Source organism: Triticum urartu, chromosome 3A (genome assembly GCF_056163025.1).
Source record: "Triticum urartu cultivar PI428250 chromosome 3A, HENAU_Tu73, whole genome shotgun sequence".
NCBI lineage: Eukaryota > Viridiplantae > Streptophyta > Magnoliopsida > Poales > Poaceae > Triticum > Triticum urartu.
In genome coordinates, this window is record NC_141875.1 from 669,670,527 (window position 1) to 669,686,396 (window position 15,870).

Consider the following 15,870-nt stretch of genomic DNA (forward strand, 5'->3'; position numbering starts at 1 on the left):
CCATACGCGGAAGGACTCCAAGCCTAGCGAGCCCAAGTACTATGGCAAGAAGACCGCGGGGAGGAAGAAGGCCTACTCCGCAGCGTATCTGAAGTTACGTCCTGACACACCTGACCCATTGCGGTGCCTCTAGACGAGAGGGCGGTGGTGAGCATGGGGCCCAAGGAGCACGGTCGGTAGGCGGTTCTCAACGCTGTGATCACTCCTAGTATCTCCTACACACAGCTTCATCGGATCGACCCGAGCCTGAGCCAGCGCACGAGCCAGCCAGTGACCAGTGCACAGTCCCTCTTTCAGGAGTAACAATCTGTAAGTATTTTCCCTCTTATCTTCATTGCTCACTTTATTTTCCACATTTAGTAGTTTTATGAGTTCCATCATGTCATACCGTAGGCCTACCTGGAGTACACATGCCAGGAGACCATGGCGTGGCATCAGAGGCTTTATGAACACCAAGTGCAGAGGGATAGCCAGATGCAGCAGGCTTTTCAGGAAATGGCGGCCGGCAGGTGTCCTCAGTTCCCTCCAGCACAATGCCCTCCAGCACAACCAGTGCTGCTGAGCTTTGAGGAGTTTGTGGCACAGAACACTGGCCCCTTGCCGGTTAGTTCATCCCCAATCTATTCACCCAAAGCATGTCATGCCTTTCAACACAGTCATATATCCCGTTAATATGTCTTTTCAACATCCAGGGAACAGGTAGATCTACCGTTGGCGGTGGTCTTCGCAGCACTCCGGAGACACGGAGCCCGACCACTCCGATCCACGGAGGCGGAGGCGGAGGTGGAGGCGGTCTTGGCGGTAGCGCTACCGCTAGCAGTGATGACCTGGGCTTCGGCGCTCTTGGCGGTGTCGACCTCCGCGGTGCTCGATGATACTTGAGATGTGATGATGATGCTTGAGATGACTTGTGTGTGGTGATGATCATTTAGATGACTTGTGTGCTTTTCTATATGCTTATGCTTATGTTGGTTGTGATGATGATCATTTAGAGACTTGTGTGTGATGATGCTTATGCAATTATTGTTGTGATTATGCTTATGCTTACGTTCGTTGATATGTGCTGCTGATATGTGCTGTTATTTGAATTGAACTGATTTGAAAACAAATAGAAAAAGGAAAAAAAATTCAAAAGCAAACTATGCCGACGGCTATGCCGTCGGCATAGGGCTTGCGTGAGTTCCTAGTAGCTGACACGTGGCACCTATGCCGATGGCATAGCCGTCGGCATAGCCGTCGACATAGTTTAAAAGCTATGACGACGGCTGCTGGGAACTCTGTAAAGGGCTATGCCGATGGCTAGGCCGTCGGCATAGTTTGAAACTAGGCCAACAGCCTAGCCGTCGGCATAGCCCTGGTCCATGCCAATGACAGGCCGCCACGTGGCACACCTATGCCGACGGCTAGGCCGTCGGCATAGGTTTTGACTAAGCCGACGGCTAGGCCGACGGCATAGGTGTGCCACGTGGCGGCCTGTCGTTGGCCAAAGTTGACGGCGGCCGCCGTTAGGCGCGATAGTTGCCGACGGCCGTGGCCGTCGGCATAGATGTACAACCCCCGTCGGCGTAGCATATATGCCGACGGCTTTTCTATGTCGATGGCCTCCCTGGCTGTGCCGACGCATATGTTGCCGACGGCCCTATGCCGACGGGGGCCATCGGCGTAGACCTATCCCGACGGGACTCAGGGCTATGCCGACGGCCCGTCGGCATAGGGGGAGATTCCGGTAGTGACTCTGGCTGTCAGGCACATGCAAAAACTATCAGAACTTCATGAAAGGTTCACGCAAGTCGATCCTTGTGTTCAACAAATACATAATTGTGAAGCTGAACTACCCAGGTAAGAGTACTAGTGCCGATATGCGCATGAGTCTGAGAAGAAAGGAACATATGAAAGATAAGGAGCTCTACAGTTTGGTCCAAGATCACATATAAAACGGCGCTCCTATTAGAATCCACTGTGTATGACATTAGCTTTGTACTTGATTGGTGACTCGTGACTAGGGACGAGTAATAATTCAATACTATAAATATCACACTTTTTTCTAGGTGGAAGAAAACATCGTAATTCCACACAACCGATGAGAACTCTATTCCCAATAGTTGCAAGTGGGTGACATTGTGCTTCAAGGTCCAGTTTTCACCATTAGAACCATCAAGAGCCCATATTGATAGTTCAGAAGTAGCCTTATTTGCGAAATGCAATTGTCCTTGTGATAGATAAACATTATGAACATCACCATCAGAATGTGTCATAGGGGCACGGATGACCCTACGGTTTCCCTCCACGCCAACACCTATAACCAAACCAGCATTCGTAGACAGATACAGCATCCCCCTGAAAAACACACTTTCTGAAGTGTGGCGTACCGATATTGGACTCTTCCAGCCAACTCGACGTGCCCAAACTGCAGCTTTGGATGAGTAGATCCCCACTGATTTGATGTCTGGAGTAGCACCAGCAATCGTCGGCCTATTCGCACCCACAAAATCAGCAGGCGCAAACTGGAATACATGGAAGTGGGAGGAGACGGCCGGGTCGAACCCCAGGCGAGCGATCGAGACGTTGCTGGAGCAGTTGGTGGCACGCACAACCACCCACCTTTCAGTGACGGCATTGCACACCACGTAGTCTGCTATATTGTTGGGACCAAGGCGTGTCCTGCGTCGGCAAAGGAGGAGGAGGCCATTGCAGCCGTCTAGCAAGTGCATCGCAAATCTATTGTGTTTGGGCAGCATGAACGAGAGGGAGGTGTCCATGCTAGCGCACCAGTTCCCCGATAGGCTTTGGCGACCTGTATTCTTGTTGCGGATTTGGTAGAAGATGCCGGCAAGGGTCGACTGGGGAAGCTTCTTGCGGTGGTCCGGGTGGGAGACGAGGTCGCGCCAGTGCCTGGAGACGCACTTGAAGCAGCATGTGGACCTGTAAGGCACGCGAGAGAAGATCTCGACGAGGAGATCGTCGGAAAGCTCGGACACCGGGCTACTCTCCGTGTCTCTCTTCTTCTTGCAGCTCCCTGTGCCTGACGCCATCGCCGGCCAACCGGAAGTTTGAGACTTGTCCACCGGCCACTACCAGAAAAACTTGTGTTGCCGACGGCCCCCGTCGGCATAGATGGGCATACCCCGACGGCCCAGCTAAAGCCGTCGGTGTAGAAAGGCCGTCGGCGTATGACCCTCTATGCCGATGGGGGCCGTCGGCATAGATCAGCCGTCGGTGTTGCTTAGAATATTCCTACGGCGGCCTTCGGCATAGAGTAGGCCGTCGGCATATCGCATGGGCCCGTCTACCCGGGCGGCGACGACAGTTTGACGGCGTCAGGCTACGCCCACGGGCTAACGATGGCCGTCGGTATAGCTATGCCAACGTCATCGATCCGCGGCGCCGCCACGTCATCGATCCACGTCGTTCGTCGGTCCCGTGGGGTGGCATTTCTATGCCGACGGCTAGGTCATCATCATAGGCCTGGCCCATGGTTTTTGCCACGTCATTGATCCCCGCCCTACGCCACGTCATCGATCCATGGCTCTACCGTTCCGTGGCCGTAGCTATGCCGACGGCTTTGCCATAGGCATAGATTTCTAATAATATTTTAATATTTTATTTATTTTCTCTTTTTATTTTTTATTTTTCTCTAATACTAATTTCATTAACTTAAATGTACAGAAAACATATATCGATTACCCCCCACACGGGCCTTCTTCCGTCGTGTCACGGAGAGGTTAGACGGGACGGGGTACCTGTGGGGGTAGCAATGTCGCCAGGTGTTGCGGTGGGCCCTCCTACGGTTGTGGAAACGTGGTGGCAAGCGCAGGCACGCGGCTCCGGGGTGTGCCCCCCTCCCCCCTCACGGGCGTCGATGCCGCTGTGCCCCGGAAGGGGGAAAACGGCCACGTCGGGCCGACGCAGAGGGAATCTTGGGGTGGGTTGTGCCGGGACTGTGTTGGGGGGTGTAGCTATGGCTGGGCTATGACAACAAGGTGAAAAGGTCCACCGGTCAAACTACGTCCAGCGAAAGTCAAAGGGATAGACCCGACGGTCGTCTCTGTCAGGGTTAGACGGGACGGGGTACCTGGGGGTAGCAATGCCGCCAGGTGTTGCGGTGGCCCTCCTAAGGTTGTAGAAGCATGGTGGCAGGCGTAGGCACCCGGCACGCGGCTTGTATGAGGTCCCGGTGCGACACTCCGGTGGCATTGCTACCCCCTAGGGCCCCCGTCCCGCCTAACCCTGTAGTGTTTGACCACGGGATCTACCCCTTTGACTTTGCACCGACGGGCTTTGACCAGTGGATGTATTCACCCGGTTGTGTTAGGTCAGCCCATAGGAACACTTTGGAGCAATATCCGGGCCAGACCCACGGCAAGATCCCCTCCGTGTAGACCCGACGCGTCCGTTCCCCCCCTCCAGGTGCCGGCGGCGGCGCCATCTGTGAGGTGGGGGGCACACCCCGGAGACGCGTGCTGCCTCTTCGGACATGCCACCACACCGTATGGCATGTATGAGGGCCCGGTGCGACAATCCGGTGGCATTGCTAACCCTTTAGAGTTTGACCACGAGATCTAGCCCTTTGACTTTGCATGCACCGGGTCCCATACACACGGTAAACTAAAAATCTAAAAAACGTAATAATTGAATTTATTAAAAACTCTGGTATTCATTATGGAAAGGTCCACCGGTCAAACTACGTCCAGCGAAAGTCAAAGGGATAGACCCGACGGTCGTCTGTGTCAGGGTTAGACGGGACGGGGTACCTGGGGGGGGGTAGCAATGCCGCCAGGTGTTGTGGTGGCCCTCCTAAGGTTGTAGAAGCATGGTGGCAGGCGTAGGCACCCGGCACGCGGCTTGTATGAGGTCCCGGTGTGACGCTCCGGTGGCATTGCTACCCCCCTAGGGCCCCTGTCCCGCCTAACCCTGTAGTGTTTGACCACGGGATCTACCCCTTTGACTTTGCACCGACGGGCTTTGACCAGTGGACGTATTCACCCGGTTGTGTTAGGTCAGCCCATAGGAACACTTTGGAGCAACATCCGGGCAAGACCCACGACAAGATCCCCTCCGTGTAGACCCGACGCGTCCGTTCCCCCCTCCAGGCGCCGTCCGTGAGGGGGGGCGCACACCCCGGAGACGCGTGCTGCCTCTTCGGACATGCCACCACACCACCCCGCATGTATGATGGCCCGGTGCGACGCTCCGGTGGCATTGCTACCCCTCCCCCCCAGGGCCCCGTCCCGCCTAACCCTATAGCGTTTGACCACGGGATCTACCCCTTTGACTTTGCACGGACGGGCTTTGACCAGTGGACGTATTCACCCGGTTGTGTTAGGACAGCCCATAGGAACACTTTGGAGCAACATCCGGGCCAGACCAACAGCAAGATCCCCTCCGTGTAGAGCCGGCGCGTCCGTTTCCCCCCTCTAGGTGCCAGCGGCAACACCGTCCGTGAGGGGGGCACACCGCGGAGACGCGTGCTGCCTCTTCGGACATGCCACCACACCACCCCCGAGGGCTCACGTCGTATGGATTAGCCAACTATTTAAACAGGTCATGTTGCTTATCTTTGGGTGAGGTGGGACTATTTTTTACAGTGTGCTGAGAGTCACACATACGCCATAATAAAAAAATAAAAAAATGCAAAGTAGCTATGCCGACGGCTTAGCCGTCGGCATAGATTGACACATGGCACGTGGGACCAAGCCTATGCCGACGGCCATGCCGTCGGCATACCGCCCCCCTTATCCACTCCCCGGCCCTCCTCCTCCACTCGTTTCTCTCCTCGCACCCGATCCAACTCCCTCTCCTCGACACCCAACCGCCGCTGCAACCCTCTCCGCGCCGTGGACGCCACCCTAGCCGCCGCCCCCGCCACTGGCCGCCGCCATCTCCACCCACCCGCATCACGCTGCCATCGTCCCCCCCGCCGGAGTCCCCAGCCTGATCTCCGGCCGCTGCTCCGCCCCCTCCGTCGACGCCCTCCCTAAGGGGGCCCCTGCCCCGGTGCCCCTTCTCCTGGCCCGGCCCCGACCGGCCTCCTCCGCCACCGCGCCGACAACCGTCCGCCCAGCCCCGACCATCGTCTGCCAGGCCCCGCCCTTGCCTCATCCCGCCCCCCTCCAACGTCGCCACCTCCCCCGCCCCTACTGTCTTCCAGCAGCTTCGGTGCTGCTTCCCCTCGCTGAGCTCCCTTGCCCCCCGGTCACTCACCGGAGTTGTAGCTCATGCCGCTGTTGTGTTACCTAGATAGAGAAAATTAGTGTAGTGCAATTATTTTGTATGTTTAGTGCAATTTTAGTAGATAGATAGAGAAATGTTAAAATTTGGATAGTTGAATGAAATGGATAGATAAGTAGATAAATTTCTAGGTACATCAATGTATGGATAGGTAGGTACATTTTAGTTTTGACCAAAAAGTTAATCAATGCGGTAAAAATTTAATTTGAAGTATCATGATCATCTAAGTTTTTTACTTTATGTTTTGAATAATGTAGAATATATGCATTCTATCCTACAATTTGAGATATTGTTGAAATGCCATATGAGATGCGAAGTTCCAAAAAATTTACTCGGTGGAATTTATAGGGTTTGTGGCGTCGCATCTCTCGATATGATATGTAGATAGATGTTTTGTGAAGTAGATAGATAGACAGATGTTAAAATTCAGATCATGGTTAGTGGTTAGTTCATCATGATGATATTGCAAAAAAAATTGAAGACAAAATTTTGATTGACTGAGATGTGATGATCTAAGTTGTTCTTTCGGTGGATTTTGCAGGCTTTGTGCTGTCGCATTTCATCGGAGTGACCGTTGTACGACGCGTTGGTCCCCCTGAGCATCCCTCTGCTGTTCGACTACTTCCTCTACATCCGAGGGTGAGCTACAAGTCCATCTCCTCCATTTTTTCATGTCAGTAGATTTCATTTTCAAGTCAAGTGGCGGAACTTAGGCGTCTCCCGTCCGAAAGGGTTGCATCAATAAATATGCATGCAATTGCATATTTATCACCGCAGCTCTTTCGGATTGTCCAGCGTTTTCCACGGACAGCCCGAGTATGTGTAGATTGGGTATGTTCTCCATGTTCTACCCCGTTCCGAGACAGGATTTCGGCGGCGCCTCCCATTGTTCTCCGGAGCACATTATCTCGGCTATTTGCCAAGATGTGTATCTGGAGAACATCGGGGAGGTGCTGCCGAAATTTTGTCTCGGAACGGGGTAGGATGGAGAACGTACTCAATTACACATCCTCGGGTGGGATTAGGACCCATCTTTACCTATTAGAGATGTAGGTGGATTCAACGCGGTAGAAACTGAAAATTTGATGTGATTAATTTAAGTGAGTCCTTAATTATGTTGTGTGGCTTGCATAAAAGCAGAGGATGGCAGATAATCAGTGGATGTATAGTGGTTTTATCCGTCGGAATCGAGTAACATGAGAGTGGATCGCGAAAACTGATGTGTATTTGAAGGAGATATTCCGTCGTCCAATGAGAATTATCCCACCATGCCCCTGTGCGAGATGTGCCAGGCGTCACCATAGAAATCAGACGGACATGAGTGAGCACCTTCGAATGCACGGATATATGCCAAACTTTGACATGCCGCCGATAAACATAGCCGAGCAGGACCGTGGTAGAGAGGAGGTGATGCGACAACGCATCGATGGATATGAGGACGACGGGGTCAGGGACATGCTAGATGATGTCATTGTTGCAGAAATGGCATTTTATTAATGTGTTTATTATCATGCCTTTTTGTTCATTTCATTAATTTACTAATTGCTTATTCTCTTTTCAATGCAGGTTCGTGGAACATGGGCAAGGGGAAGGCCGACGGCGTGGGTTTCATACGCAAGGTCGTCGGCCTGCCTAGTTGGAGTGGTCGAGCACGTAATCCTCCCCCTCGGCTATTTGACGATGACTCCTCACAGGGAGGTCGAGGGAGAGGTGCCCCTAGAGTAGGAGGGGGCGGGGGAGAGCCTCTAGAGGGCGAGGTGGTGGGGGGAGAGCCACTACAGGGGGTCGCGGCCAGAAAGAGCGCACCCTCACCGACTTAGGGGTGTTGTCTTCGAGGCCCTCCTCTAGGAAGGTACCCTCCTCTAGTGAGGTACACTCTGGGGAGGAGGAGGAGGAGGAGGTGGAGGAGGAGGCAGGCGAGGAGGAGGAGGTTGGGGAGGGGGAGGCAGGCGAGGAGAAGGGTGGTGGCGGGGATGATGGTGGTGACGGGAAGGGGGTTGACAACAAGGGGTGGTTGCGTGGTAACGCAAAGCTACCAAAGCAAGTTCCTGCTACTAAGGAGCAGAAGTGGCTCATTGAGCCCACGGGAAAAGAGTAAGTGGTTCATTATTTTGCTTGTCACATGCTTATTCCGGTTGTTATTTATTTTCCTTGTCACATGCTAATAGTTCATTCTTTTGCAGCAACTGGATATATTATAAAGGGGTTCGTATTCCCAACGGCCTCTTCACCGTCTTGTTGAAGTTATACTGGCCGGGGTTGTACTGTCCGGATCCAATCAGGCAGCCAGACCGTCGGGTTTTGGCCACGAGCTGGGACCATTGGGAAGCGGCCCTCCACGCGGAACATGAGACCCATGCCAAGGCCATGATCACTACTTTCTGGGTGAGTTCTCTTCAGAAGCACAAGTCCATTCTAGTTTCATGAATGATTTAACTCATGGCTTCTTCCATTCTTGTTTCATGCATGATTGTAGAAATTCTATCAAGTTCTTCCGGAGCACAGGGCCAGAGCGGACCAGATCGTGCTGCACCAATGCAAGAAGAAGGCCCGCCAGATGCAGTACGAGGTGTGCTATGTGGCCATCTCGACATACTATCACGAAGCTCTTGGTGTGAAGATGACCAAGGAAGAAGCACGGAGGATGGGCATTACCTTGGAGAGGCACGAGTACTTAGCGGTAAGTATAAAAGATTTTTCATTATGCTTTCACAACCTTGTGGTACATTTCACCGTTTTGTGTTGACATGCCATTATGCTTTCATTATGTAGGTGTATCCAAATTGGTGTTATGGAAAAGACGAGTCCTGGGCGGCATTGGTGGATCTTTGGTGTGATGAGGCTGGAGCCTGGGCGGCTATGAGAATGAAAAATAAGGCTAACCGAGGGAAGGAGGGAGTACATGCTCAGGGAAACCGAAACCACTATCTCCACAAGGCAGTTAATGTATGACTAACGCCATTAAACATTCTTCTTCTTCTATTTACCATCACTTTCTTATGTATGACTAACCTTTGTTTGGTGGTGCAGGAGGAGAAACTGAAGCGGCCACTCTCACACATGCAGGCGTGGGAGATCGCCCATACGCGGAAGGACCCCAAGCCTGGTGAGCCCAAGTACTACGGCAAGAAGACCGCGGGGAGGAAGAAGGCCTACTCCGAAGCGTATATGAAGTTACATCCTGACACACCTGACCCCATTGCGTCGGATCTGGACGAGAGGGCGGTGGTGAGCATGGGGCCCAAGGAGCACGGTCGGGAGGCGGTTCTCGATGCTGTGATCACTCCTACTATCTCCTACACACAGCTCCGTCGGATCGACCCGAGCCTGAGCCAGTGCACGAGCCAGCCAGTGACCAGTGCACAGTCCCTCTTTCAGGAGCAACAATCTGTAAGTATTTTCCCTCTTATCTTCATTGCTCACTTTATTTTCCGCATTTAGTAGTTTTATGAGTTCCATCATGTCATACCATAGGCCTACCTGGAGTACACACGCCAGGAGACCATGGCGTGGCATCAGAGGCTTTATGAACACCATGGCGTGGCATCAGAGGCTTTATGAACACCAAGTGCAAAGGGATCGCCAGATGCAGCAGGCTTTTCAGGAAATGGCGGCCGGCAGGTGTCCTCAGTTGCAGCCATCACAATGCCCTCCAGCACAACCAGTGCTGCTGACCTTTGAGGAGTTTGTGGCACAGAATGCTGGCCCCTCGCCGGTTAGTTCATCCCCAATCTATTCACCCAAAGCATGTCATGCCTTTCAACACAGTCATATATCCCGTTAATATGTCTTTTCAACATCCAGGGAACATGTGGATCTACCGTTGGCGGTGGTCGTCGCAGCACTCCCGAGACATGGAGCCCGACCACTTTGATCCACAGAGGCGGAGGCGAAGGTGGAGGCGGTCTTGGCGGTAGCGCTACTGCTAGCAGTGACGACCTGGGCTTCGGCGGTCTTGGCGGTGATGACCTCCGCGGTGCTCGACGTCATGGCGATTAAGCCTTGTGTGTGGTGATGATGCTTGAGATGACTTGTGTGTGGTGGTGATCATTTAGATGACTTGTGTGCTTCTCTATATGCTTATGCTTATGTGTCTGTTGATTGTGATGATGCTTATGGATATATTGTTGTGATGGTGCCGGTTGATATCCCGTTGTGTTTTATATGTCTATCCCATGAGTTTATATATCTGCTGATATGTGCTTGTTGGGGAACGTAGTAGAATTTTAAAATTTTCTATGCATCACGACGGCGTGGTGGTGGAAGCAGCGGTGATCTCGGCAGGGCTTCGCCAAGCTCCAATGAGAGAGAGAGAGAGGTGTTACGAGGGGAGTGGGAGGGGCCAGGGACTTGGTGCGGCTGCCCTCCCTCCCCCCACTATATATAGGGCCCCTAGGGGGGGTGCCGGCTCTAGAGATTGGATCTCAAGGGGGGGGGGGGGGGCGGCGGCGGCCAAGGCGGGTGGCTTGCCCCCCAAGCCAAGTGGGGCGCCCCCATCCCTAGGGTTTCCATCCCTAGGCGCAGGGGGAGGCCCAAGGGGTGCGCACCAGCCCACCAGGGGCTGGTTCCCGTCCCCACTTCATCCCATGGGGCCCTCCGAGATAGGTGGCCCCACCCGGTGGACCCCTGGGACCCTTCCGGTGGTCCCGGTTCAATACCGGTGACCCCCAAAACTTTCCCGATGGCCGAAAATGGACTTCCTATATATAATTCTTCACCTCCGAACCATTCCGAAACTCCTCGTGACGTCCGGGATCTCATCCGGGACTCCGAACAACTTTCGGGTTACCGCATACTAATATCTTTACAACCCTAGCGTCACCGAACCTTAAGTGTGTAGACCCTACGGGTTCGGGAGACACATAGACATGACCGAGACGACTCTCCGGTCAATAACCAACAATGGGATCTGGATATCCACGTTGGATCACACATGCTCCTCGATGATCTCATCGGATGAACCACGATGTCGAGGATTCAATCAATCCCGTATACAATTCCCTATGTCAATCGGTACGTTACTCGCCCGAGACTCGATCGTCGGTATCCCAATAACTACTAGGGAAAAGGCTAGCAGCAGCGCGGGGACCGGCGCTACTAATAAGGCGCAACAGCTAACACGTAGAAGTAGCGCGTGCTCACCAGCGCTACTGCTACACAAGTGTAGCAGCAGCGCGCTTAATGGAAGCTCGCTACCGCTAATAGCTATAGCGCGCTTCTCCTATGCGCGTTACTGCTACTACCACGCTGCTCTTGATGATGATGATGCAGAGGACGCAGGGGGACGACGACATGATTGGACGGTGGCAAGGCAGCAGCAGAGGGCGGCGTCTGGCGCGGTGCCACGCGCGATGGAGGGCGCCGGATCAGAAGAAGAGGAGGGCCTCGGCGCTGGATGCGGCCCATGTGGTCACCTCGCTCGCTCGACCAAGCAGCAGCGGGAGAAGCAGGGGCGCAGGAGACGGGCGCCGGCGACGGAGAAGCTCCAGGGCTGTAGCTTGGCCCGAGAGCTGCGGGAATCGAGCGCGGAGGAGGCTGGGAGGCGCGGGGATGGCGGATCCAGCAGCGAGACGGCATCCCAGCAAGACCCATGGCGAGGCAGGGGTCGGCGGCCATGGGGGCGACGGGTTCCTGTCGATGGCAGCGTTCTCCGGCGACGCACCAGAACCAGGCTGCTGCGAGGGAGCGATGGAGATGGCGGGGCGACTCCATGCGGCGGCGGGGCTTGGTCGGCATGAGCGTCGAGGAAGGAGATCCGGCCAGGCTCCATGGCGCTGCGGCTCCTGCACGAAGAACAGAGAGAGGGAACCGGGTGAGAGAGAGAGCAACGAGGGAGAGAAAGGGAAAGAGAAGGCCGGAAGGGAGGCAGGGGCACGCAGGGCAGCGGAGCTCTGGCGACACAACTTCTCCAGCTGACTTGAAAATTAGCAGTAGCAGCAGCGCACTTTCGGTACAAGCGCTACTGCTAACCGGGACCAAAAGTGTGCCCGATTTGAAAATTAGCAGCAGCCACCTCAGAAAAACCGCGCTACTGCTACAACTATAGCAGTAGCGCAGCTCGCGGCACCGCGCTGCTGCTAAATGGAGTTGGGTGGGCACTGTCGATCGATATTTGTAGCAGCGCGGATTACGCCGAGCGCGCTACTGCTAAGCACTTGTCAGTAGCGGGTTTTCCACACCCGCGCTACTGCTAATTAGCAGCAGCGCTCCTTTTTGAGCCACACTGCTGCTAAGATTCTGTGTATAGGGTTTTCCCTAGTAGTGATACCTCGTTCAATCTCGTTACCGGCAAGTCACTTTACTCGTACCGTAACGCATGATCCCGTGATCAACCACTTGGTCACATTGAGCTCATTATGATGATGCATTACCGAGTGGGCCCAGAGATACCTCTCCGTCATACGGAGTGACAAATCCCAGTCTCGATTCATGCCAACCCAACAGACACTTTCGGAGATACCCGTAGTGAACCTTTATAGTCACCCAGTTATGTTGTGACGTTTGGCACACCCAAAGCACTCCTACGGTATCCGGGAGTTGCACAATCTCATGGTCTAAGGAAATGATACTTGACATTCGGAAAAGCTCTAGCAAACGAACTACACGATCTTTGAGCTATGCTTAGGGTTGGGTCTTGTCCATCACATCATTCTCCTAATGATGTGATCCCGTTATCAATGACTTCTAATGTCCATAGTCAGGAAACCATGACTATCTTTTGATCAACGAGCTAGTCAACTAGAGGCTCACTAGGGACGTGTTGTGGTCTATGTATTCACACATGTATTACGATTTCTGGATAACACAATTATAGCATGAACAATAGACAATTATCATGAACAAGGAAATATAATAATAACCATTTTATTATTTCCTCTAGAGCATATTTCCAACAGTCTCCCACTTGCACTAGAATCAATAATCTAGTTACATTGTGATGAATCGAACACCCATAGAGTTCTGGTGTTGATCATGTTTTGCTCTAGGGAGAGGTTTAGTCAATGGATCTGCTACATTCAGGTCTGTATGTACTTTACAAATATCTATGTCTCCATTTTGAACACTTTCACGAATGGAGTTGAAGCGACGCTTGATATGCCTGGTCTTCCTGTGAAACCTGGGCTCCTTGGCAAGGGCAATAGCTCCAGTGTTGTCACAGAAGAGAGTCATCGGGCCCGACGCATTGGGAATGACTCCTAGGTCGGTAATGAACTCCTTCACCCAGATTGCTTCTTGTGCTGCCTCCGAGGCTGCCATGTACTCCGCTTCACATGTAGATCCCGCCACAACGCTTTTCTTGCAACTGCACCAGCTTACTGCCCCACCATTCAAAATATACACGTATCCGGTTTGTGACTTAGAGTCATCCAGATCTGTGTCGAAGCTAGCATCGACGTAACCCTTTACGACGAGCTCTTCGTCACCTCCATAAACGAGAAACATATCCTTAGTCCTCTTCAGGTACTTCAGGATATTCTTGACTGCTGTCCAGTGTTCCATGCCGGGATTACTTTGGTACCTTCCTACCAAACTTACAGCAAGGTTTACATCAGGTCTGGTACACAACATGTCATACATAATAGACCCTATGGCCGAGGCATAGGGGACGATACTCATCTTTTCTCTATCTTCTGCCATGGTCGGGCATTGAGCCGTGCTCAATTGCATACCTTGCAATACATGCAAGAACCCCTTCTTGGACTGATCCATGTTGAACTTCTTCAATATCTTGTCAAGGTACATACTTTGTGAAAGACCAATGAGGCGTCTCGATCTATCTCTATAGATTTTGATGCCCAATATATAAGCAGCTTCTCCAAGGTCCTTCATTGAAAAACACTTGTTCAACTAGGCCTTTATGCTTTCCAAGAATTCTATATCATTTCCCATCAACAGTATGTCATCCACATATAATATGAGAAATGCTACGGAGCTCCCACTCACTTTCTTGTAAACACAGGCTTCTCCATAAGTCTGTGTAAACCCAGATGCTTTGATCATCTCATCAAATCGAATGTTCCAACTCCGAGATGCTTGCACCAGCCCATAGATTGAGCGTTGGAGCTTGCACACCTTGTTAGTATTCTTAGGATCGACAAAACCTTCCGGCTGCATCACATACAATTCTTCCATAAGAAAGCCGTTAAGGAATGCCGTTTTGACGTCCATTTGCCATATCTCATAATCATAGAATGTGGCAATTGCTAACATGATTTGGACGGACTTCAGCTTCGCCACGGGTGAGAAAGTCTCATCGTAGTCAACCCCTTGAACTTGTCGATAACCCTTAGCGACAAGTCGAGCCTTGTAGATGGTCACATTACCATCTGCGTCTGTCTTCTTTTTAAAGATCGATTTATTTTCTATGGCTCGCCGATCATCGGGCAAGTTAGTCAAAGTCCATACTTTGTTTTCATACATGGATCCTATCTCGGATTTCATGGCTTCTAGCCATTTGTCGGAATCTGGGCCAGCCATCGCTTCCTCATAGTTCGAAGGTTCACCATTGTCTAACAACATGATTTCCAAGACAGGGTTGTCGTACCACTCTGGTGCGGAACGTGTCCTTGTAGACCTACGAAGTTCAGTAGCAACTTGATCTGAAGTTTCATGATCATCAACATTAACTTCCTCTCTAGTTGGTGCAGGCACCTCAGGAACATTTTCCCGAGTTGCGCCACTTTCCGGTTCAAGAGGTAATACTCATCAAGTTCTACTTTCCTCCCACTTACTTCTTTCGAGAGAAACTCTTTCTCTAGAAAGGATCCATTCTTGGCAACAAAGATCTTGCCTTCGGATCTGAGGTAGAAGGTATACCCAATAGTTTCTTTAGGGTATCCTATGAAGACGCATTTTTCCGACTTGGGTTTGAGCTTTTCAGGTTGAAGTTTCTTGACATAAGCATCACATGCCCAAACTTTTAGAAACGACAGCTTAGGTTTCTTCCCAAACCATAATTCATACGGTGTCGTCTCAACGGATTTCGACGGAGCCCTATTTAAAGTGAACACGGCAGTCTCTAAAGCATAGCCCCAAAATGACAGCGGTAGATCGGTCAGAGACATCATAGATCGCACCATATCCAATAGAGTGCGATTACGACGTTCGGACACACCATTACGCTGAGGTGTTCCAAGCGGCGTGAGTTGTGAAACTATTCCACATTTCCTTAAGTGCGTGCCAAATTCGTGACTCAAGTATTCTCCCCCACGATCTAATCGCAAGAACTTGATTTTCCTGTCACGTTGATTATCAACCTCACTCTGAAATTCCTTGAACTTTTCAAAGGTCTCAGACTTGTGTTTCATTAAGTAGACATACCCATATCTACTCAAGTCATCAGTGAGGGTGAGAACATAACGATAGCCACCGCGAGCCTCAACACTCATTGGACCGCACACATCAGTATGTATGATTTCCAATAAGTTGGTTGCTCGCTGCATTGTTCCTGAGAACGGAGTCTTGGTCATTTTGCCCATGAGGCATGGTTCGCATGTGTCAAATGATTCATAATCAAGAGACTCAAAAAGTCCATCTGCATGGAGCTTCTTCATGCGTTTGACACCTATGTGACCAAGGCGGCAGTGCCACAAGTATGTGGGACTATCATTATCAACATTACATCTTTTGGTATTCACACTA

The 15,870-nt window shown here is 51.9% G+C and overlaps 1 protein-coding gene and 1 pseudogene across 1 annotated transcript; one reads left to right on the forward strand and one right to left on the reverse strand.

Annotated features, from left to right (window-relative positions):
• Nucleotides 1-1,589: 1,589 nt before the first annotated feature.
• LOC147981324 (putative F-box/kelch-repeat protein At3g17280) lies at nt 1,590-3,032 on the reverse strand (annotated as a pseudogene).
• A 5,512-nt stretch (nt 3,033-8,544) lies between these two features.
• Nucleotides 8,545-10,227, forward strand: LOC147981325 (uncharacterized). Its single transcript, XM_087515935.1, has 7 exons — nt 8,545-8,613; nt 8,705-8,908; nt 9,001-9,174; nt 9,259-9,618; nt 9,703-9,766; nt 9,798-9,943; nt 10,033-10,227. The coding sequence occupies exons 1-7, from the start codon at nt 8,596-8,598 to the stop codon at nt 10,225-10,227; spliced, it is 1,161 nt and encodes a 386-aa protein (XP_087372061.1). The 5' UTR covers nt 8,545-8,595.
• Nucleotides 10,228-15,870: the final 5,643 nt, after the last annotated feature.